The sequence below is a fragment of the Physella acuta genome, unplaced genomic scaffold (genome assembly GCF_028476545.2).
Source record: "Physella acuta isolate Inbredline_101_S28 unplaced genomic scaffold, ASM2847654v3 ptg000421l, whole genome shotgun sequence".
NCBI classification, from domain to species: domain Eukaryota; kingdom Metazoa; phylum Mollusca; class Gastropoda; family Physidae; genus Physella; species Physella acuta.
Genome location: NW_026731940.1, coordinates 728,522 through 752,556, shown reverse-complemented (window position 1 = coordinate 752,556; position 24,035 = coordinate 728,522). Strand labels below are relative to the sequence as shown.

General features: G+C 36.9%; 2 protein-coding genes across 2 annotated transcripts; one reads left to right on the top strand and one right to left on the bottom strand.

Moving 5' to 3' along the window:
- The first annotated feature begins 2,536 nt into the window (after positions 1-2,536).
- Positions 2,537-16,730, top strand: LOC131942699 (uncharacterized). The gene is made up of 6 exons (XM_059302607.1): positions 2,537-2,671; positions 9,846-10,111; positions 13,526-13,755; positions 14,777-14,914; positions 15,422-15,500; positions 15,938-16,730. The coding sequence occupies exons 2-6, from the start codon at positions 10,001-10,003 to the stop codon at positions 16,052-16,054; spliced, it is 675 nt and encodes a 224-aa protein (XP_059158590.1). The 5' UTR covers positions 2,537-2,671; positions 9,846-10,000; the 3' UTR covers positions 16,055-16,730.
- A 1,043-nt stretch (positions 16,731-17,773) lies between these two features.
- On the bottom strand, positions 17,774-23,553 carry LOC131942718 (stress-induced-phosphoprotein 1). The gene is made up of 9 exons (XM_059302638.1): positions 23,405-23,553; positions 22,331-22,457; positions 22,051-22,153; positions 21,806-21,926; positions 21,461-21,557; positions 20,433-20,594; positions 19,596-19,699; positions 19,130-19,293; positions 17,774-18,908 (listed from the first exon to the last, which is right to left on the bottom strand). Exons 1-9 carry the CDS (start codon positions 23,423-23,425, stop codon positions 18,836-18,838), a joined length of 972 nt encoding a protein of 323 aa, XP_059158621.1. The 5' UTR covers positions 23,426-23,553; the 3' UTR covers positions 17,774-18,835.
- Between the last annotated feature and the right edge of the window lie 482 nt (positions 23,554-24,035).

Genomic DNA, 24,035 nt, shown 5'->3' with positions numbered 1-24,035 from the left:
AATTTGGACTACTCTTTTTTTTCATAGTGTGTTGTAGATACATTAAATAACCGACTTTTTTTATAGCCCTTTAATTATTTCATCCTTAACAAAAAAGTATTGTGTTACCAATACTTATACACTAGTGTGTACAAAGTTTTATTTCCTTAACATACAAAAAATATAAACGTTTCATTTAGCTTCAAATAACTGTAGTCCATACCAATTTTAATACTCGCTTTATAAAATTATTAATTTAAGCAAAGATATTCAGTTCTATTGCCTCGTTTTATCGATTAACTATTCTAATTAAAAAATAATTAGATATGTATACATTTTCCATATAATGTTCATTTAAAAACTAATGGGCGATTATAACGTAATTAGCGCGTTGCTAATGAAAGGATTACTTAGGAATGTTGTCTATCGTTCAAGCATGTCACACAAGGGAGGCAAACGAGAGACTTGTCTAAGTTAGAGCAATCTGACTTTTAAATGGATTTCTAACGTTGCTAGCCTTTTGTTGTTGTTGTGTTTTTACATATTTAGCAACAAAGTTTTAGTTGCGCTTAACATTTTCTTAATCAGGGGTTTTCCATACAAATATAATATCTGCGTAACCAAAGATCTTCCATAGAACACTTTCTTGATTAAGGGTTTTCCATACAATAAGTACTTAACCAAAATGTATTTATTCATTATTTCGACGAGTGAACAATTCGTTATTTTTTAACTGGTTCATGCAAGTGTTGTTTTTAAAATGTTATGCACCTGAGACGTCACATACTTGACCGACCTCTACCGGCTGGTGGCATTTGACGGTTCCTTTGGCCGAATTTTCGGCGACGTCGTAGAAATATTGGAAAAAATCAAAGCCGTAAAAATGTGTCAAAGTTTGTAGAACACGTTGTGTGAGTTTTCCGTGGCGTGTGGGCGTTGCTTGTTTCCGTTTTAGAGCAACTTTTATTCATGCCTTTTTTAAAACTGGAGAGTTCATATCTGGCAGTAAAAAAAAAGTATGCTGCTTTGACTCGTGTTATTTCAATAGACCTAGTCAATGTCAAATGCTATGCGACCAAATTTATGCTAATTAATTCCGCCGTCCTTTACCGTCATCTCTCCTGGTACTTTATTAACCTCTCTTGGTTCATAGAGAGTTGTGTCTCTGTTGTACATTTAGAGTTACGTCCCTACTGTAGAGTTACTTCCCTGCTGTACAGTTAGAGTTACGTCCCTGCTGGACATTTACAGTTACGTCCCCGTTGTACATTTAGAGTTACGTCCCTGCTGTACATTTAGAGTTACGTCCGTGCTGTAAATTTACAGTTACGTCCCTTTAGTGTATTTAGAATTAGTGTTACGTCCCTGCTATACATTTACAGTTGCGCCACTAAGTTCATGCAAATTCATATATAGTAAAAAAAAAAAAAAAAAAAAAAAAAAGCACTCAGCGTACTTAAACAAACTAATTATACCAAATACTTTACAATAAACTAGAGTACTCCAGCCAGCCGGTAGGTTCAAATAAGCAACAAGCTGTAGACTTATTTAATGGATACCTCCTTATAAATAGATACAACATTTACATAAAGCACCCACCGTAGTGCTCATTCTGCTGCATCCTAGAGATTACAGTTCAGCTCTAATAATTTAACTAGGCCCAATCCTGTCCAAATCTGTACTAACCACCTCTCTAGGTGCAATCAAGCAAGTCTTGTGACAGATTGTTTGAGACATTAAAATACTAGGCTGGTGTGATTGATCAAATCTCCCGCTTGTGTGAAGTGGTGGTTGCTTGAGCTGAGGTGACATTTTTTAACGTGAAGCCCCCATCGTCCCATATGCCAGAGGCGTAGCGAGGGGGGGTGCGGACCGCACCGGGTGACACCATTTAGGGGGGTGACACCAGGCAAAAAATAGCGAAATATATAGAGAAAATTTTGAGGGGGGTGCAAATCGAAAGTTTGAAAGTTTGTCCCCGGGAACGGTCGCTACGCCTCTGGGGGGTGACACCATTGAGTGCCGCACCGGGTGACACCCGACCTCGCTACGCCACTGCCATATGCACATACAACATATAGCCTAACATACAACAAATATCAGTCTACAGTCTACACCGGTGGTTATTTCATTTTATTTTATTTATTTTTTTGGTGGGGGGAGCACTTAAAATTATATTAAAAAGTATATTTTTAATATACATTATTAATTTTCGCTGTTTGGATATGCCTCGGGGAGATGCGTGAAGGAAACATTAGCCTACGCCCCTCTTGTAGCTTCTTATAATAGTTTTTACTTATGATACGTTATTACTTTAAAATGTTAAAAAATCCAGTCGCTTCCCTCTCCTTATCCGCCTCTGATGTTGTGTGTACCTTAAACTGTGTAACATTAAATCCATACACAGATAAACGTTTTTTTTTAAACCTCGTCATCGCCTTATATAAAAAAAACACAGAAATTCTTTAGTCTAGAAACGCACGAAGATCTCCAGGCGTTTAAACACCATCACGTGATGACGAGTCCTCCCCTGCCCTGTGACTATCTCACGGCCTTATCCCCGTCCTCTAAACTCACGGATCCAACCCGCACTCAACGGTTGTAGGGTTGTAGTTTACAACGTGACGTGTTTGTGTAAACTATAACACTAGCAGGTTGACTTCGCCGGTATAGGCTTGATCTATGAGCTAAGGTAAGAGCTACGTTAATTTACTTTGTGGCGATTAGCTTTGGGAAGGATTTTTTAGAGTAGGTTAGTGTTATACTGTCTTCAGCTGTCACATAAAATAAAACGTAACAACTTTAAAGTTTTGATAAGCTGCTATTAATTCCATGCATTTTATCACACATGTTATCGCTTCAAAAGTTTTAGTGACTTTTTGTTTAGACTTTAAAAGACTCCTGTCATCGACTGATTGATGGCACCAACTGTTCCTCGGTTCTTACTACAGAATACACAGTGACCATGCCCTAAGTACCTACTGACTCCTAGCCCTCACTACCTACCTACTCCTAGCCCTCACTACCTGATTGTGACTCGTAGCTCCTTACTATCTACTACTGACTCCTACCCTCACTAGCTGATTGTAACTTGTAGCACTCACTACCTAGTGACTCCTAGCCCTCACTACAGACTGACTCTTATCCCTCACTACCTGCATCTCATTCCTATCCCTCACTACCTGCATCTGATTCCTATCCCTCACTACCTGCATCTGACTCCTAGCCCTCACTATCTGCTTCTGACTGCTAACCCTCACTTTCTAGCGACTCCTAGCCTTAACTACTTTGCGACCCCCACCCCTATCTACTCATTGTCGTCAAAACCTCCACAATAAAAACAAAACAGTGGTAGTTTGATGTCTTTGTTTGTGTTTTTTTTTTCAAAACAGTTCTCTCTTCACACATACTTACGCCCCCCCTTCCTTCTTTTCTTTCTGAGCCCCCCCCCCCCCCCCCACCAACATCGAACCCACCTAAGCTCTCCTAAAACAAGCCCACCTAAGCTCCCGCTTCGACCTGCTGATCACAGGAGCTTACCTGAGCTTTGATGTCGCCCTGACTAACCTGTTACACAAGATGCAACCCTTCTTGTCTCATTTCTAAAAATAGAACCTCATACTGCAGCAACTGATAACGTATTCTATTTAAAGCTGTCTTAATGAATAAAGGGAGGGGGTGTATATTTTATTTCTTAGTATGTAAATTGTAATTCAAATTTTTAAATTCTTTCTGCAAACTTAATTTTTTATTCGTAAGTAGACGTTGTTTGGAGCATGTTTTGAACCGTTTTTTAAACAAAGCGGTGATTTATTTTTTTTACAAAAGAGTGGAGTGAAAACACACACAAGTATTGATCGAATTAATGCACTTATTACACGGCAAATGAAAACATGTATCTAACATTAACATAGGTATATAAAAATAACCTTACTTACAGATACATGCATCCAACAAACACACATGCATTACACATGCCCCATACATAAACACAGACATACATACACCCACTGACATACAGCACATACATTTACAGAATGGCACACACATTTGTCTCAAATTATTTACATCATATACATAAACTGTTGCATACGGCATACACACACACACACACACACATATATATATATATATATATATATATATATATATATATATATATATATACACCTTACGCCCTTACACACATACATACAACACACACAAACATATAAATACATCACACACCAATAGCCTACACAAAACGATACACCACAAACATATACATCACAGTAACACATACCCTGCGCTGACACACAATAACAATCACACTCACTGCATAAAACACCACACCCATCACACAAGCTTACCCCTACACGCACACATACACCGACCAGATCCATATTCCCATTATGATTGACTACCTGTCCCGATAATGACCCGGGTCAATTTTGTTATCGTTAGCTCCTGAACCTGTGTAAATTTTTTTACCCTCCAATAATCGCCAGACACTTCCTCATTGCACTGCATAAATGAGATAAGGAATATGGTCAATTATCTCGTGAGAACAAGAGACACATTAAGAACATGGGCAATTATCTTCTGGAAACAAAGACTCTCTGAATATTCAGCAGATAAGCGTTGTGTAGATGTGTACAGGGACGCACCAAATGTCAAGCATTAGAACACACAACTACATACATACGTACATACCTACTTAAGAGCATATGAATTCACATTGGTACAGAACAAAAACATTCTTAGCATAGTTAAGGATTATGGTACATTATATTTTTTCTTTGTTTAGTTTTTTTTTTGTGTGCTAATTAGACAACAGTGTATTTATCTTAAGAAAAAATGTATTACTCAGAAAAGACAGTTTTTCCTTCTTCCGTTGACCTCTGTGACCCCCCCCCCCCCTTCTTTCCTACGAGGGTAAAGGAAGCGATAAATAAGCTGTCAGTCCCGCTTTACTTTAAGAGAACTTAATACTAAAGCATTGCTTCTGGTTAGACACACTATGGTCATAACTTCCGGGACCAGCTAATTATGGGAATGTTGGTATGGCCGGCCTACTCTTTCACCTCCCCCCCCCCCCCTCCCCCATCATACACACAACAAATACCTATACACACACACATACACTTCCACTTTGTTCAACTATCCCAAAATGTAAATGAAAATGAAAACCAAACTTTTTTTTTACTTCGCTGAACTCCTTTAGTTTATTTTTGGCTAACACAATATCTAAACAAAAATATTGCAAAAGAAATGTATTTATAAGACAATTATCACGAAAATGCTGAAAAGTTTAAAATATGTTGTAAATTTGATTGAAATTTAAGAAAAAAAAAACAATCCGGAAACCTGTTCGTATTGGAGAGGTACAAATAATTGCTAACCTGAAAGTCCACAGAAGGGGGAAGCTAACCATCGAAAATAAACTCCAAATCAGACAATTGCTGCCTGTAGATGCCCTTGATTGAACTAAGACAGTGGAATCACACCCAGGGATAATTTGAAAAGCTGTGTTATTTTGACTGGTGCTAGTTCATCAATTCTGTGTCTAACATTTGGGGATGTCTTTTACTACTTTCTTAGGCTATCTCCCCATCCATGGCATTTGTCGCTAATAAATCTTCGTCAGGCATCTTGATACTCTGTGTCTTCTCTAGCTGTCTCCAGTTGCAGCTTATCTTCTTGATATCTGTATCCACCTCCGGTCTCCGGGTATTTCTGGGCCAAAATATTTTACCATTTGCACTGCGGGGTCCTTTTGAAGCAGTTCCATGTGAGTACCTGTGGGTTCCATGTGAGGTCAATGTGAGGACCTGTGGTTCATGTGGGTTCCATGTGAGGTCAATGTGAGGACCTGTGGGTTCCATATGAGGACCTGTTGGTTCCATATGAGGTCAATGTGAGGACCTTAGGGTTCCATATGAGGACCTGTGGGCTCAATGTGAGGACCTGTGGGTGAAGGGGCATGTTAGTTTCCTGTGTGTGCCATTAATCGCAAATACTTGCCGTAAAACTACAATACTGCTTACTATATCCGCCTTATAACCATACTAAACCATTCTATAGCCAAATTATAATACGTAAAATATAGTATACACATAACCAAACTATACCACAGTCGTATTATAACCTCATATAGCCGTACTCTAACCATACCATACAATTACTATAATCATGCCAAAACCAAAGTTTAACCGCACTGTAAACTTAACATAACCATATTATGACTTTACTGGAATCGTGTTGTAACCATTCCTTATCACACAATTTAGAGCAGGTTGCGTTGGTTATCCTTATCAATATGTTAGTTGTTACCAGCCAGCTGAGCTGTGAGAGGCACGTCGATTTCTTGTAGGCTAAAGATCGTTTCGTTTAAAATCTTGCACAGTTCATATTTTTAGTTTATTGCTTGAGAAATCTTCCTGTCGGTGTATCTAGTCTAGTAAATTGTTATGGGAGCTGTTGATGCGGATGTGTCGGATCATTTGATGCTAGGGGAGGTGTAGTGTTTGTGTGGTGGTGTTGTGGGGTGTGAAGTGGTGGTGTAGGTAGTGGTGTTGATGAGTGTGTAGTGATGTATAGTAGTGTGTAGTGGTGTGTAGTGGTGGTGTGGGTAGTGGTGGTGTGGGGTGTGTAGTGGTGTTGTGAGGTGTGTAATGGTGTTGTGAGGTGTGTAGTGGTGTTGTGAGGTGTGTAGTGGTGTTTTGAGGTGTGTAGTGGTGTTGGTGGATGTGTAGTGGTGGTGTGGGTAGTGGTGGTGTGGGGTGTGGTGTTGTGGGATGTGTAGTGGTGGTGTGTGTAGTGATGTTGTGTGTAGTGGTGTTGATGGGTGTATAATGGTGGTGTGGGTAGTGATGGTCTGGGGTGTGGTGTTGTGGGATGTGTAGTGGTGTTCATGAGTGTGTAGTGGTGGGGTGTGTAGTGATGGTATGTGTAGTGGTATTGATGGGTGTGGTGTTGTGGGGGTGTGTAGTGGTTGTGTGTAGTGGTGGTTAGGGGTGTGTAGTGATGGTGTGGGTAGTGGTGTAGTGGGGTGTGTAGTGGTTGGGTGGGGTGTGTAGTGATGGTGTGGGTAGTGGTGCTGAGGGGTGTGTGTAGTGGTGTAATGGGGGGTGTAGTGATGGTGAGGGGTGCGTTTGGTTCAGGGTGTTGTAGTAATGGTAGTTTTTTTGTGTACTGGTGTTGAAGGGTCTGTGTAGTGGTGGGATGTATATATCAGTGACAAGTGGTGCGTTCAGTTGTGGTGTGTGGTTGTGTGATGTTGCCGAAGGGTGTGTAACGTTGGAGAGGGATATCTGGAGTGGTGGCAATGTGATGTGTTGTGATGGTGTGGGGTCTGTTCTGCGGTGGTGATGTGGTGTGTAGTGAAACCAGAGATGTCTGTACCAGTTAGACACAATGAACTGTTTTCCCAGGCTCCACACAGTTCAAGCACTCAATGATCGCTCAAGGCTTTAAAAAAAAATATCTTGTGTTCAGTGACCCGTGAAAACGAAAGTACACATTGTTTCAAGGTCACGATAACCCTGAGGCCTTTGGACGGGTAGTTTAAAAGCTATTTCCGCGTTGGCTGTGTGAATATTATCTATGGTAATGTAGGTTTGGGTTTTATGAATTTCTGTCCTCGCTATTGGTGTATTTACCTTTACCGTTTTACCGTAAGCTGTTGGCATAAAGGGTTAGGTTTGTCATCAGAGTGGCGGTTCGTGGGTGTCCGCTCTCTGGGTCAATAGCCAGAAGACTATATATATATATATATATATATATATATATATATATATATATATATATATATATATATATATATATTCTCATAAATCACAAACTAATTGTATAATTTAACAATGGACGGCTGTATGTTGATGTACGCTGTAGATTAACAAAATAGGCCATAGAATCTCCTAGTAAAAGGAGCGTTGCCCGAAGATTAAAAATATGTTACTATTAATGGGGTGAAGGCAAAGTCTAGCCTATATAAACAAAATGTTCTGTGTATGGTTACACCTTCAGGTAGGTAAGCTCTCAGTGGAACTGATCCAGGTGGCATGGATCCCTGTGGAAGCGACCCGAGTGTACCATGCGGGGAACTAACCTGGGTAGGTAGAAGTGACAGAAAGACATGGACCCCAGACGAAGCGACCCGGGTGAAATGACCCTACAAGGGTCTTACCTGTGTAAGACGGACCAGGGTAAAAGTAACACAAAAACATGGACCCTTGTGGGACCGTCTCTGTTATAATACAAGAAGACCAGACCTAATTGCATGAGGAATTAAAACGAACATTCATTAAAGCACTAACAGAAGTTATCTGACACGGAAGATGAAGATGGTTGGGTCATGCACCAAGAATGAGAGCCGATGTACCGCCTACAACCTAGCGTTTTTTACAGTCAGGAATCTCATGGGGTAGGGGGCGTGTAAGAGAAAACGAGAGCAGCCAAATGCAACACGGGAAGATCAATGGAGAAAGAGACCTAATATTTCAAAAAGCAGATGTTATAGAGACAGAACGGAATAGCGCTCACTTGTGGTCGAGTCGTGCGCCAATGAGCGTTGAGAAATGATGAATTATATGGTATGGGGTTTATTTGGTTTTTAAATCGATATGTCTTAATTAAGTGGTTCTTAAGAACATCCCCAGTAATCAGCGTACAAACACTTAAAACAACAATCGCCTCGTCTGCCCAGCTTCCGTCGTTACTACGTCATCAGTCCTCAAACCGGAAATACAATTAAACGCAAACATCGCTTGCTTTACAGAACGGGTTTTAAGTGTTAAACACTAAGACACATTTTTATGGTTATTTTTTTTTTAGTTTGAAAAATCAATTTCTTACAAAAACCAGTCGAAGACTTGAACAAATTTTAGTGGCTATCTTTTATACAGTATTGACATGTGATTTATTTTTGTTGATTTCACATTGGCATATGAATTCGGTAGAAGTATTTTTCTAGCATGAAGTCATACTTCATTTTTTGTTCCCTCAGTCTTAAGTGAAGAAATTTTAAAAGAAATTTTGATTAAAAAAACATAAGTGGTTATTTTTAACAGTGAGATGTATTCAAAATAATTATGCTTAAACCCCTCCCCCCCCCCCCCCCCCCACTTAAAGAAAAACCATTAAATCAACTATTTGTGTGGCCTTTGTGGTTAAATAGCCTACCTTGTCTCAGGTGTTTCGTCAAAGTGTATGCGTTCACATAATATTCATTTGTTACTTTTTTTTCCAGAAATTTTTTTAGCCTTTCTTTTTATCTAATACCCAGTTGTACGGAGTTTTTCATATTGTTCTGTTGTTTACTGCCTTTTCCGTTTGTCTAGTTCTAATTTGCCTTTTGGTAATAATTTGCAGTCGATGAACGCATTTTTTTTCAGCTACGCGTTATTTTTATTTATCGCATGACTCCTTCTGCCCCTCCCCACCCCAAACCCCATTCAACGATACTTTATTTTAAAAATGTCCCTTCAAATAAAATCCAACAGCCGATATTTTCTTGTCGCCCGAGCGACATTAACGGCACATTATTCAAGCTTATGTTTCAGTTCAATGTACGGGTACATTTCAAATCTGTCACTCGGAGTGTCTTCCCTTTGTTTACGTTTCTTATGTTGATTTTTTTTTTTTCGTTCCCCCTTTCGCATTGTGAACTAGCTTCATTTATCTGACCACGAAAAATGCAAGGTTTGTCTTTTCTAACGGCTGTAAGTGAATCTACGATGCTACATGTGTGTAAAGGTTTAGCAGGAAAACACACATTTCAGTTTCAAAAATTAAGTGTACATAATTTCGAGTATTTAGAATGTTAATATTTTAGAGAAAAAATAAAACTGATAAACAGGCTAATACTGCAATTTTTTTTTCCTCAGATGTCTTGTGAATCCAGAAAAGCTTTGACACAATGACAGTGTGTTAGCCTAATCCCTGCTCAAACTTGGATTAGGATTAGTGTTCGGAGCTGTGTTCGGAACTGTGTTCGGAACTGAATTTATAGTGGTGGTGATAATTTAAAAAACCAATCAAAATGAAGTCGGTACTAGAGCTGTTGAAACATTTTTACATTCAGAGGATTATCATGTACGGGATTATCGCCGTGTTCAGTTTTCTGGTGATTGTTCCGTTAGGAGATCTGAGGGTAAGTGACAGTGGATGGGTGGCAGGTGTTGTGAGATGGTGTGTAGGTGTTGTGGAATGGTGTGTAGGTGTTATGGGATGGTGTGAAATGGTGTGTAGGTGTTGTGGAATGGTGTGAAAGTGTTGTGGGATGGTGTGTAGGTGTCGTGGGATGGTGTGTACGTGTTGTGGGATGGTGTGAATGTGTTGTGGGATGGTGTGTAGTTGTTATGCGATGGTGTGAAATGGTGTGTAGGTGTTGTGGAATGGTGTGTAGGTGTTGTGAGATGGTGTGTAGATGTTGTGGGATGGTGTGTAGGTGTTGTGAGATGGTGTGTAGGAGTTGTAAAATGACGTGCTGGTTTTATGAGAGGGTGTGTAGGTGTTGTGAGATGGAGTGTAGGTGTTGCGGAACGGAGTGTAGTTGTTTTGAGATTTTGTGTATGTAAGTGGGATGGTGTGTAGATGTTGTGGAATGGTGTGTATGTATTGTGTAATGGTGTGTAGGTGTTGTGGGATAGTGTGTAGTTGTTATGGGATGGTGTGAAGGTGTTGTTGAATGGTGAGTAGGTGTTATGGGATGATGTGTTGTTTTGGGGTGGTGTTTTGTGGAATGGTGTGTAGGTGTTGTGGAATGGTGTGTAGGTGTTGTGGAATGTTGTGTATGTGTTGTGGAATGTTGTGTATGTGTTGTGGAATGTTGTGTAGGTGTTGTGGAATGTTGTGTAGGTGTTGTGGAATAGTCTGCAGGCGTTGCGGTGTTGTGAAATAGAGTAAAATGACGTGTAGATGTGGAATGGTGAGTAGGCTTTGTGGGATGGCGTATAGGTGTTGTGGAATGGTGTGTATGTGTTGTGCAATGGCGTGCTGTTGTTTGGAGATGGTGACAAAAGTTATAGAAATATGTACAGAAATATCTCCATAAAATATAGTCTGCACATGGATAAATATACTTTGCGACCGTCTTGTGGTTAAAATATATCATATAGAGGCTAATTATACTTGTGGTTAATTAAAATACCACCAGTATAGAGTTGAAATTACCAAAGATTCGTGAGTTGTAGCGGAAGCTGAAAGCTAAACAGGATTTTGTATCGGCTAAGGACTGGCAGGGCGAGCTGGCCTTGTTTGTGCTTGGATTGTGCACACAGCGATTGGTCAACACGGACACACAACGCTCGCGAACAGCGCGGCCTGCAGTAATTTCAATAGCAACCTCCGTGATAAGGATTTTAAATTTTTTATATTTTTTTATTTTTTGGAATAATTTGATAACACCTGTGGGGGTTGGACAAAAGATGGTTGTGTTCGTGTTAAGGAGAAGAGTTGTGACGTAATTGAGAGAATGATGTGGTTTTGTTGGTTAACTGTAAAAAATAAAAATTCGCTGGTTTTTTTAACATGGATAGAGATATTTGTTAACAGGTAAAAACAGGCGTTAAAGAAAATTAAAAAAAGACTCGATTAATAGTGGAAAGAGAATAAGGCAGACGAAGTAGAGTTTATCTGTTTAGTATTTTTATAATACCCAAGCGTTTCCATCATATGAAACTTTAGTTATTTTTTTAAAGACACGTTTGGTTTATTTTTGTAATTATAAGGGCAGATGTTGGACCCGAAACCACGACCCCGACATGACAAAAATATGGTGGGGTTCCTACAAGTGTAGGCGTACTCTTAGACTTCTTAAAGATGTCCTACAGGACATAATAGGACAAATAGATACGCGGGATTCTTAACAGAGGTTATGTCGATCCTCTAGTGTAGAACCTCTATCATCCGCCATGGTTTAGGATTATGTATGTTGTAAGTCCTAAATGCTGCATGTCCTCTATAACCAGCCATGATGTAGGTCATATATGAGGTAGTTCCTCTATGTTATTGGTCCTCTATCATCACTCATGCTGTAGGTCCTCTATCACCAGTAATTTCTCTACCTACAGTCGTGGTGTAGGGCTTCTGTGCTGTAGAACCTATATGCTGTAGGCCCTCTATGCTGTATGTGCTGTATACAGTAGGTACTCTATGCTGTATGTCCTATCTATATATATAATTCTCTTCTGGGAGCCGTTAGAAAACAAGCTGCAAGCGCCTCCTTGCAGTCCCCTCTCTTTCTCTCTATCACTATCACTACCACCCCCACCCCACCCCCACATTGTCTGGTGAGCTGTGGTCACACTAAATGTTTACAAATCGTAGAGCCGTAGAGCCGGGTTTCTATTATTGGCAGATAATTTAGTTCGATTTTAAACCTACAGGAGGTAACTAAGAAATAACTAAGAGGAGGCTGCTTTCACGGGGGGAGGGGGATGGGGGGGGGTGGGGCGGGGGGAGGGTCGGGGTTAGGGTCGGGGTTAGGGGAAAGGGGGGGGGGGGTTAGTGTTTTAAAGCAAATATTTTCAGTGGCAGCATTGATACTGTCGAATTCACAAATTATGAATTACTGAAAAGTAGAAAATGAAACAACTAAATAGCGGCGTATGATACGCTGCGGGTCGGCTCGTATTACTAATAATTCCTCTACCCGCAGTCATGGTGTAATGCCTCTATCAGCAATCATACTGTAGGTCCTCTATGCTGTATGTTTTCTATGCTGTAGGTCCCCTACCAGCGGTCAAGGCGTGATTCCCCCATCAGAAATCATACTGTAGGTCCTCTATGCCTGTAGGTTCTATCAAACATCACTCAGTGGTTCTGGTCAATAGCACCAGGTCGCCATCATGGTAACCAGACGAGGATGAGCTAAACACAGAGCTAAAGGTAGCTGAGCTCAGAGCATACAAGGTACGCCGGAAGCAGAGATTAGATAGGTGACCTAGAAAACTGAGATGATAGAACTTGTATTTCCGGTTTGTTTTTACCACAACTTGACCGACATGTTGGATCAAGGACAATAAACTTAACAACAAGAATTACCGTCATTTTACACTTTCTCGTATAAAGAGTAGCATATTGAGGAAGCATTGTAATAACGTTTACCATTTTTATCGTTTTACACTTCCCTACTTTATGGTATTCCTAAGGGACATATAGTAATCGTGCCAGAAATATAAATCGAGTTTTTCACAAATGTTGACGTTTTACACATTCCCGAGCCGGAAAAACGTAGTTTTGCAATCTTACACTGCGTTTACACTTGCGACATGTATACTATGCATGTCTATAAAAGAAAACTGCAACAAGTTAATGTTATTTGAAAATATTGTTCCCAATGAACGTGTATACTGACTTGTTGCTTTTTCCGAAAGTGTAAAAACGTTGTTATATAGAATACCCAATACTCCAATCGGTGTCCGTCTTCCTTCCCCCCCCCCCCCCCCTCATCCGTCCCTCCATCCCCGGATTAAAACGTCTAACGGAATCGCTGGTTGCAACAAGAAGCGGTTCCTGCATACTTGACACAATACAATTGTTTTGTTTTTGTTCTATTTTAAAGATTCGGTTCACTGACGACCACTGTTCCCGATGTATTCTCTACTCGGAAATGGATTTTAACGTGTCGGAAACATCAGATGCCAGATACTTCCGGATCCGGTTTGGCGAACAGGAAGTCTGCGAGTACAGCATCGCGGTATCGTCGGTCTTCTGCCTAATTTATCCCATAGCGGCGGCCCTGATCTATTTTTATCTGTACAGGAGGGACAACGCCGAGAGGGATGAAAACAAGTAAGTGAGAGTTACCTAACCTGTTATTAAAACTTCTACTAAGGGTAGATTTATTGTTATTGAACATCAGGCTCAACTTGAAGTATTTGCATGACACGAAGAACGATCACAAAATATAGACTGGACATTTAATGACCCATTAACAGTGTTGAATTTGCATAGACGTAGACACCCTCACATATTTTTTTTTAAAAACGTGGGGGACCTTCTCACATATAATACGTGGAACCACCCCCCCCCCCCCACACACACACGTGTTACACACACAATTACTCCCACATCACTGCTGTAATGTAATAAATCGCAAGTGTTTACTGTGAAGGGGTCATGAAGTGCGACCTGCATCAACATCATAACCCATATCAACATCATAACCCATATCAACATTATAACCCATATCAACATCATAACCCATATCAACATCATAGCCCATATCAACATCATAACCCATATCAACATCATAACCCATATCAACATCATAACCCATATCAACAGCATAACCCATATCAACAGCATATCATCATATCTGCTTGGAAAGTACCACCTACACCAATATCTGCACCATCATCAAAACCTGCATAGACGGCACCACCCACACCAACATCACCACCTACACCAGCAGCATCACCTGCGCTAACATTATAACCTGCATCGCCGACACAACATGGAGAATGTAAGGGATTCCGATTTTTGTGTCTATGTTCAATGTTATACTGGATGGATAATCAAAACGTGTCAAAATGTTGCTAAGTTCTCCAGAATGAAACACAATTAGAAGAATGTTTATCAAATTGTTTATAGAAAATTGTTGCACAGTAGCAAGGTTAACGACCTCGCATAAAGACTGACCTACACCCACCTAATCTGATGACAAAGTTACATAAACACACCCCTACACAATAATTCTAACGAAAATTATCATGTCTATTTAAGTTTATTTAAAAACGCTAAATATTTACTAATCCACGTATCTGGATACATATCGGTATCTAACTTTTTATGTATTTCATTTCATCTTTAGATTGGATCTGTCGCATTGCCTTTTTCTCATCCACATCGCAGTAGAGTTTGCGGTAGTTATTTTAATGTTGGTCTCAGCCAGTATGATATCTGCTGGTTTCATGCATTTTTGTCAATCGGTAACAGTCGGGGTAGGCAGGTAAGACAAGTAATCTATCTCATCATAAATAGGCATGTTAACGTGGGGGAAAAAATGTTCAACTGTAGCGAGGTTTGTTTCCCCAAGGGAAATAAACATTAAAATAAAAGCACTGAGTAAATATGAGTTGCCCTTCTTATTAAAAACTCAATCTTCTCTCTATATACAATTCTCTTCTTGGAGACGTTAGAAAACAAGCTGTAAGCGCGCCTTGCAGTCCCCTCTCTTCCTCTCTAGGCATATCGCAACCACCCCACCCCAACATGGTCTGGTGAGCTGTGGTTCACGCTAAATGTTTACAATTGTAGAGACGGGTTTAGTGACGGCTATTTGGGGCAGATAATTTAGTTTGAAACTATTTTAAACTTAGGGGAGGTAATTAAGAGGAGGCTGCTTTCGAATTACTGAAAAGTAGAAAATAATACAACTAAATAGTTGCGTATGATACGCCGCGGGTCGGCTCGTACAAAATAAATCATTCATGTGTTCCAATTATTATTTTTGTAGCTGCATAGATGCCCAGAACTTCTCGGACTGGCGAGGATATGATGGCAGCAATTTCTACGAGGCATTGGCTGTTGCTACAGTGAGTTAAATATAAAAGACGTTAAAATTTATTTATTAAAAAGTTATAAAACAAATCAATATTATTTAACTCTAATAAAGTATGTCAAGCATCAGCTAATAACATATGATTTTGAGGACAAGAAACAGAAAGATATTATATTTTAAGGGGAGACAGACCTTAGTTTACTATACAATTTAATTATTTATGAATTTTTGTTAAAAAATTTTAAAAATGATAAACTAGCAAGAAGTTGAGTGGTTTTATGAAATGGTGACATATTTTAGTGATGTATGTCTAGCACTTACTTAAGATATTTTCATTATTCATCAACACCTCCCCACACACACTCTAGTGAAATTTTACAAATTGTAAAGTGAGACAGAAAATTAAATCCCCCACCTCACTTATAACTTCACTAATGTAAACCGTACTAAAATATTTGTCCAATGTTGCAGGCAGGTGGCTGGCTGTTGTTTGTATCCTGGATGTTTCAAGGCCTGCTGGGATTGTGGAAACTTTGGAGACTCAATGTCCTTCCTGTTCTACCCTGTCTCAGCCACCCAGAGGAATAGCTTCATCTACCCAAATCGTTCAGCCACCCAGAAGAATAGCTTCATCTACCCAAATTGTTCAGTCATCAAAGAGCTACTTTGTTCATGAACATCATTTGTACCTTTTTTTTTTGTTTCATGAGCAGAATTTCATTGTTGAATGTGTGGTACTCACATTTGAGATGACATTCCATAATGTGTCGCTTTTGATATATCGTATTATGTATCAGATTAATCTTGACAAGGGCATCTAAATGAAAGCATTGCTGCCTCAGTTACTTTTACATTAAAGTTACATGACAAGATATCCTGCATGCACTCAAATTAGTTTACATGAAATTTGAAAATTTGCAAGTCCCTGTTTATTGTCTCCTTCCTCATCATCCCCCCCCCCCCCCCCCCCCATTTTTTAAAATTCAATTACCCAAATGTAATTAACTGTATTAGACAAATGTGATTTTTGTTCTGAAACCTGATAACTGGTAGCCTCATTCAAATTACTGCCCAGAAGATGTGAAGAACTGTCGAGAAAGCCAATTTACATTGCAGTCATTACCACTATTTCATCATAAACAGTATTTTTTGTTACATTCCTGACAATTATAAATAACACGACCAGCAGAGCTGAAGTAAACCAAGTACAATGTGGACCACATTCCATTTAACTTATTCACACAGTTGTAACTAAGTTTACTTTCCTATGATTTTTTTTACACTAATTAGTAAATTAACAAGTGAGTTGTTTTACAAAACTAGAATATATAAACATTATTTATTTTGCAATAGATAATTTATATCATGTTTAGAAAATTATTTTAGAATTTAGCATGTATCATTTAAAGCTACAGGGTATTTTATAAATATTATTAGTAATGAAAAGACTTGTCAATGATTGTCAATCTCAGTACAAGTACTTTAAATAATTAGTACAATATCATTTATATATGAAATCCTGCTTTGCATTATTATACAGTATTGCATCTATTTTCAATTTTAACTATTTAAAATAAGACTTGTAAGCTGTTTAATTAATACCTTTACTCATGCAAGAACTTAGGTTAAACTAGTCAATGTAATTCAAGAATTGTATTCTATTAAAATTATCCAAAGAAAATAATTAGTATTTGATTTTGAATTTATGTTCACTGAAGTACTGGGGAAAAAAGTGATTTATTTAGCGCACCATTTCATCTGGCAAAAGTTTACATGTAGATCAATTCCTCTAGTTTTAAACTATAAAAAAAAATATTTAGAGTTCGCTTAACAAGTAAATAGCTATCTGCAAGATTTGAAACGTATCTTGACCAACTACAGGTTTTAGCTTAATTGGCCCACTTATGTATGTCCTCTACAATTCATAATTCCAAAAGTTAGGATCAACAAGAGCATAAAAACCTTTGTCAATAAATAGTATGCAAATCTGAAAAAAGATTTTAGTTCTATGGGTACAAGCATATAATGGTTACATCTACTATGCTAAGATAAAGAATGTTGACAATTTAGTATAGGTGAAGGCATTATGAGCAATGAGGACTGTTAATATGGTATCAGACCTAGATGGTCTGTAGTGTGAATAATATCCTGAATATTTTTATCAGATACTTGAAACTAGTAATACTTGGTTTAAACAATATTTTTAAGATAATTCTAATTACTAGCAACTAGCATACAGATTAGCACAGGTAAGGCATCACAAATATGGACATGAAATTTCAGAAAGAACACAAAGGATCATGAAAGTTAAATTTGTAGCATTTATTTAAACAAGCACTTGAATCAGTTGAAAATGAGCATTTTTACAATTATAAGTATGAAATTTTTAATACAAATGTTCGATACACATCAAGTTAAGACAATTATCTCTGCTTATAAATATGATCATGGGGACCTATGATATCGTTTAGAAATCTAGAATTTTATGGTAATATATGAAGTCTAAAAAACACAAAAATGGTACTAGCATGAAAGACCAGCACATAGTTAAGATGTTAAATATCCTATTTAAATTCAACAGAAACCACAGTGAAAAAAATTTAAATTATTTGCTATGAAATATTGAACAAGCGGCCAATGCTGAGGAGATATCCAGTAACAAACGAGTTCAAGTGTAATTAAGACCTAGAATAATTAGGTATTTCATTTGTTAATAGAATATGAAATCGCTACAAGTTTTTGCTGATCACTAAGAAATGTTTTTATTTCATTAATTTTCTTATCAGCTCATCAACTACAATAGATCAATAATGCTAAAAAATTTAAATTAAAAATTAATCACAAGAAATATTTGTAATACATGCCAAAATATGCAATGCAAAATTTAACATCCTGCTTTGTGGCTATGCTCTGTGATGGTCAATTTAAATACTCAATTAAAGCAACACTTAAGTTACACACAATGAAATTTTATGTCTTTTTTTTTTTAATAAGCAGTAAATTAAGGCTACCTGACAACACAGATAATAGACCACAGTCAAATGTCTTCAGGTGAGATGCAATATGGAAAGGTCCAATGATGGAATTTGTTAACAACAAAAATACTTTAATTATCAAAATATTGATACATTGTCTCAACAAAAGTAAAAATGTATTGAAAATTGAAGTTAAAATATAAACATGAAAATGTATTGAAAAAAAAAATTGATTACCTTGCTGAAAAACTAAAACAATATGGTCTATATATCTAAACCTTGAATGTCAACTATCACTTGTTAAAAGTTTGAAATTAGCAGCTACCCGTGCTTCAGTTGGTGTTTAGGCGGCTTACATGAGTGTGGTGAAGTCGAAATGTTAGGTCCACATAGATCAGCGCAGAGATACAATGCCACATTCCATCAGCTTTTCAATCTTGGCAGCCACATCAGGGTTTTTTAGATGTCTGCAAAATCAATAATAATGCATCTTAACTTAAAGGTTCCACATAAAACAATCACATAGTAGCTCTACTTCAACCCAAAACCTAATATAGCAAGTATACAGGAATACAAAATGAGGTACAACTAACAAAGGCTTACAATACACTAGTGAACAGATTTGTAAAAAAAAAAAAACAACTCACAAGCCGAGAGATAAGCTAGCACAATGTAATTAATTACTCACTCCCTAGCAGCCTTGGGATCCTTGGACATCTGGGCAAGAATCATCTGCATGGCAGGGTCACTGAGAATCTGCTGGACCTCTGGGTTGTTCATTGCTTTTTGTTTCACAGCTTCAGGGTCTTCACTTTCTGCCATCAGGGCTTTTCTGTAACCATCAAGGGCTTCCTACAAACATAAGGATGAGCTATTTAAGGATTTCACACAAAAACTCTTGGCAGTAAAGTTAGAGACAGTATTTTTAATTATCTAAACCAGAAACAGCTAAATTTTAGATAACTGCAATGTAAAAAAAAAAAATTATTTTATAAAATAATCATAACTGATCTCAGGTACAAAATCCTCACATAAGAGTACAGCAAGATGCTACATGCCTAAAATTATATAACTGGACAAGAGTTTTAACTACCTACAGGCAAATTAAAACGGGAAATTAGAAGTAAGTTAAATCTTTCTAACTTGATACTTACTGAGTTACTAGGATCTAAGTCTAATGCCTTTTGATATGCTAAAGTTGCTTTAGTTGGTTCCTTCATAGCTAACAAAACAGCACCTTTTCGCAAAAAGCCTTTAACTAGAGAAAAACAAGCAGGATGTTAGAACACCTAAGCAAAAAAAAAGTACTGTCGGAAATATTTTTACTTAATATGCAAGCAAGCAGAAGATATTGAAAAATAACACTTAAACCCATTTGATGGCAATAGAATTTTTTTTAAAGTTTAGTGATTAAAGAGAGCGTTTCCCAAACAATTGCATCTACATTTTACAACATAATATTCATATGGCAAATCAAGCTCACCCAGCAATAATAATACAAATACAAGAAACCTTGACGATACAGGGTGAGAAACGAATGATCTGTCACAATTACATAACACAAGCGCAGCATGTCAGCCCCGAAATGCCTTTTTAAAATTTTGATAGTGGCAAGCCGTTTTACTCTACTGAGAACTACTTTATAAATAACCCACCAACTATAGAGTACAATGCTGCAGCGTGCAGGAAATTTAATGGCGGTCTTAGAAAATTAATAATTAACAAACAAAAAATTTAAGCAATAGCCCATAACAGGTATGAAAGAAGATAATATATGAAAGAATAAAATGACTGAATTATAAATAATGTAGAGTAAGCTCAGATAAACAATATTCTGTTTGCAGTCTTTATATCTTCTTTTAATAAGCTGCCACAGTGCAACAATCATCTATCTAGAATTTGTAGATTAAAAAGAACTTAAAACTCAATCCTTTAGATATAACATAGATTTCAGTTAAAACCCAAACTAAAAACTTATCAAAATAACTTACTAAATTTAGGGTCTAATTTTATACACTCTTCACTATCTTTAAGAGCCATAGCAAACTCCATCAGCTTGGTATAACAAGCGGCTCTGTTACTGTAGATTTTAGCGTCATCTGGGTTGCGTCTAATGGCTTCTGTGTAGTGCTGTACAGCTAACGGGAAGTTGCCTAAAAATTTAAAACAGAAAAAAGGTTGATTTATTGTTATAGTGTGTTGTTTGTCTCAAAAGACATCTAGGAGGTGCATGAATATTTTGATATTAGAACAAATATTTGTATTGGTAAGTAATAATAATAATATAAGTTTTAAAAATTCACTGTTTGTGATTTGAATTGTACTTCTCATGGGCAGAGATTTAACCAGATGAGAGTAAACTCCAAACTCAAACAACTGCTACCATGTAGACAGCTTTTGGGTAGACAAAAGCTAAGGAAGCAAATCCACTAAAAAAGCAGGTGAAGTCTGATTTCAGTTGGCCATATGGCACGGAACAAAAACAATCATTAAAAAGAAGCTTTTCAAACTGAACAATATCAAAAACTTCCTCTGGATATGGATCTGATTAAGAAAGGTTACGGCTTGCAATGGTTTGAAAATAAATGTGTGATTCCAAAATTAAAGAGGGAGTAGCAGCGAAAACCTAACTCTGATGGGTACCCAACTCATGTTAGGGAAAGTAAAGGCGGCTAGGCATAGTGCTGACCACACTATCTCTTTATATGCTGAGGTCACAGAAACAAGTGAACTCTACTTCACTTGGCCCTAGACCGTCAGTTTGAAAAAGGAAATTTACTTTTAGCAGCAAAAATAAAAATATTGGTAGATAAATTTACCTACCAAAAATGCAAGAGATCAGTGGTAAAGAATTGTGTCTCAAGACAACTAAAATCAATTTTCAGAACAGTAATAATTAAAAATACAGCTCAGCTTGATTTATATTTGAAATATGTATAGCAGGCTGAAAATTAAATCTCATGATAATTCACACACTCTACCTGGACATTGGACATTTTTTCAGTAAGCAAACTTTTACCTTCTTTAAAAGCAGCATTTCCCTTCTCTTTTTCCTCAAGAGATAGTTCTGGATTTATGTATGCTAACCTCTCTTTTTCTTTTATTTTCTGCTGAACCTGTAAGTTAATGGCAGCAATATCAGTCATAAAATAACAGCTAAACCCATTAATAGTGTAAACCAGAACAGAACACTTAAAATTAACTATAGTTTAAAAAACAAAATAATCTTCACATTCCAAAATTAGGTCTATTTAGATTATTAAATTTAAAAAATTAAAAATCCAATGAACAAATTACAATATTATAAAACTTAAAACAACAAAAATAGTATTTATAAGGACAAGTCAAACTGAAACATACAAACCTCTTGAACTTTTTTAACTATATCAGGTTGTCTATGTTCTGATAAACTTTTGTTAAAATAAGTAAGAGCCTGCTGTAATTCATCTTTCTTTAAATACGCAGTTGCTATTCTTGCTAAAGCCCTAAAAAAAAAAAACCACAAGTTTAAACAAATAACAGGAAATAGTAATAAAACATTTATAACAATAAGCAAATGCTCATTTTAACAATAAAGTTTAAGATTAAAAACTTGTAAACTGAATTTACTTTGCAATTAACTGAAAGTCAGCCCTGTTCTCCCGACCTATATCAACAGCCTGCTCACAAGTTTTAATACACTCATCTAATCTGCCTTGTTCAAAATATACAGCTGTGAAGAAAAATCATTAAATTCAATTTAACGTAATTAGTAAAATATATATACATAGGCCCTACAACTTACTGAAAATAAATATAAGTTAAATTTAAATAGATAGGCCTATACATAGACTAATATTAAATTTCAGTCAAGTAAGACCTATATGTTCAGTTCGTAAAGCAAGCTTACCCCCTTTATTAGTTAGGAGTGTCATGTTTGTGGGATCAAGTTGAAAAGCAGCTTCATAGTGCTGCAACGCCGCATCAAAATTCTTTTGTTTATAAGCTGCATTCCCCTTTTCTTTCTCTTCAAGAGCCTAGAAAAAAATTAGCTCAAATGATGATACATTGTAAAATTAATTAGGCCAATTACACAAACAATTGATATCACATGGGTTACGGAAGGGAGTGTTGTGCCATAGTTCTGAGTGACAATAAATATTAAATCAAGTAATTTAAGTACGAACTAAAAACCTCAAATTTAGTGCCTAATGGATTAAAATTAAATATTATAAATAGGCCTATGAATGTTTATTATTCAGCGGTCATGTTTAAATTGAAAATCGAGTAAATTTTAGATTTAAAAAGAAAATATAGTAAGGCTAAGGCCTAAATAATTAAAGCACTAATTTAGAATTTTAGATTATTCTAGAAGATCAAAGATTCTAGATTATTCTAGAATCTAGATCTAGAGAAGATCCAGATCTAGCAACTAGAATAAGCTAGTATCCTAGTGGGCACTAGATCTAGACTAGATCTTATAATTCTACAGTCTACACTGTACACTATTCTTAGAATCTAAGATCCGATTTTTTTTAGAATATCAGTAGGCCTACAGTTCAGTAGACTTTGTAGTGTAGATTACTGAAGAATCTAGAATAGAGCCTATTAAAATTATAATCTACCTTATCTAGATTCTAGATTATTTTAGATTATACACAAGATCTGGAATCTAGTCAATATACTAGAAAAATCAAAGTAATGGTTGCTACAGTACAGTCGGTTACTGTTACTTCTAAGACTAGAGAGAGTAGAGTACTTTACTAAAGACAAAAGAGAGTCGGTAACAGAGTCTCAAAAGAGTTAATCAGAGTAACAGTGAGTAGATGGAAGATTGCTACACCAACGAAATATTTAGTATAAACGAACAAAACGAATAATTGCTATAGTTCACTAGATGTGTATTACATTTTCATTAATTTAAAAACTCAATTGATATGTTAAATTATATCAATAAATTATAGTTGAAATGAGAATTACAGACCTTGCTTTTAGTATCAGCCATGGTAAAGAATTTTCTGGCAATACACGAGTTCTAGAAAGTATTATTACCCTTGTTTAAGCCAGATTTACCGATGTTTTGATGCCTAAATGTGTCATTAAATTTTAATGTTTGTTATATTTTAACCTGAATATAAATTTTAATATTTAATCATTCGCACATGTTATAGAAAAGTAAAAACCCAATTTTAAAGTTAGGTTTTATATACAAGTTATGAAAATACAAAAACTTTGTAACAAATTCCAACAGGCAGATTTTGTTCATTGTCAGCGGTCGCGCATGCGCCCAATAAATTTTGCTATGCCTAGGCCTATTCATGAAGAGCTCTTATTCTGAAATAAAACAAATCGCATTAATTATTGGAAATGGCAATCATTCATAGGCCTAACTACGCACTAGTTGTACCTTACTCATGTTACCCTGGCGTTATATCTACCTCATTAACATTGCTTAGAACATGAGCGCCAACATTCCCATACCCCATCGGGAAACACTGAGCAATTGCTACTAGATCTAGTTGGATATTTTAAATTATTAGAATCACAAAAATTAGGATATTTTCATAAGAATTAATAATTAGGACAGAGTTTCTTTCAGGCATCTTGGGAGGAGG

Coding starts and splice junctions, on each gene's coding strand:
- LOC131942718 (XM_059302638.1), bottom strand. CDS start 23,425: ATGGCTGATACTAAAAGCAAG. Junction 21,927..22,050: donor GACTTTCAGTTAATTGCAAA/GTAAATTCAGTT, acceptor TTTTTTTTTTAG/GGCTTTAGCAAGAATAGCAA. Junction 20,595..21,460: donor AAATGCTGCTTTTAAAGAAG/GTAAAAGTTTGC, acceptor TTAAATTTTTAG/GCAACTTCCCGTTAGCTGTA.
- LOC131942699 (XM_059302607.1), top strand. CDS start 10,001: ATGAAGTCGGTACTAGAGCTGTTGAAACATTTTTACATTCAGAGGATT. Junction 10,112..13,525: donor TTCCGTTAGGAGATCTGAGG/GTAAGTGACAGT, acceptor TCTATTTTAAAG/ATTCGGTTCACTGACGACCA. Junction 15,501..15,937: donor AGGCATTGGCTGTTGCTACA/GTGAGTTAAATA, acceptor CCAATGTTGCAG/GCAGGTGGCTGGCTGTTGTT.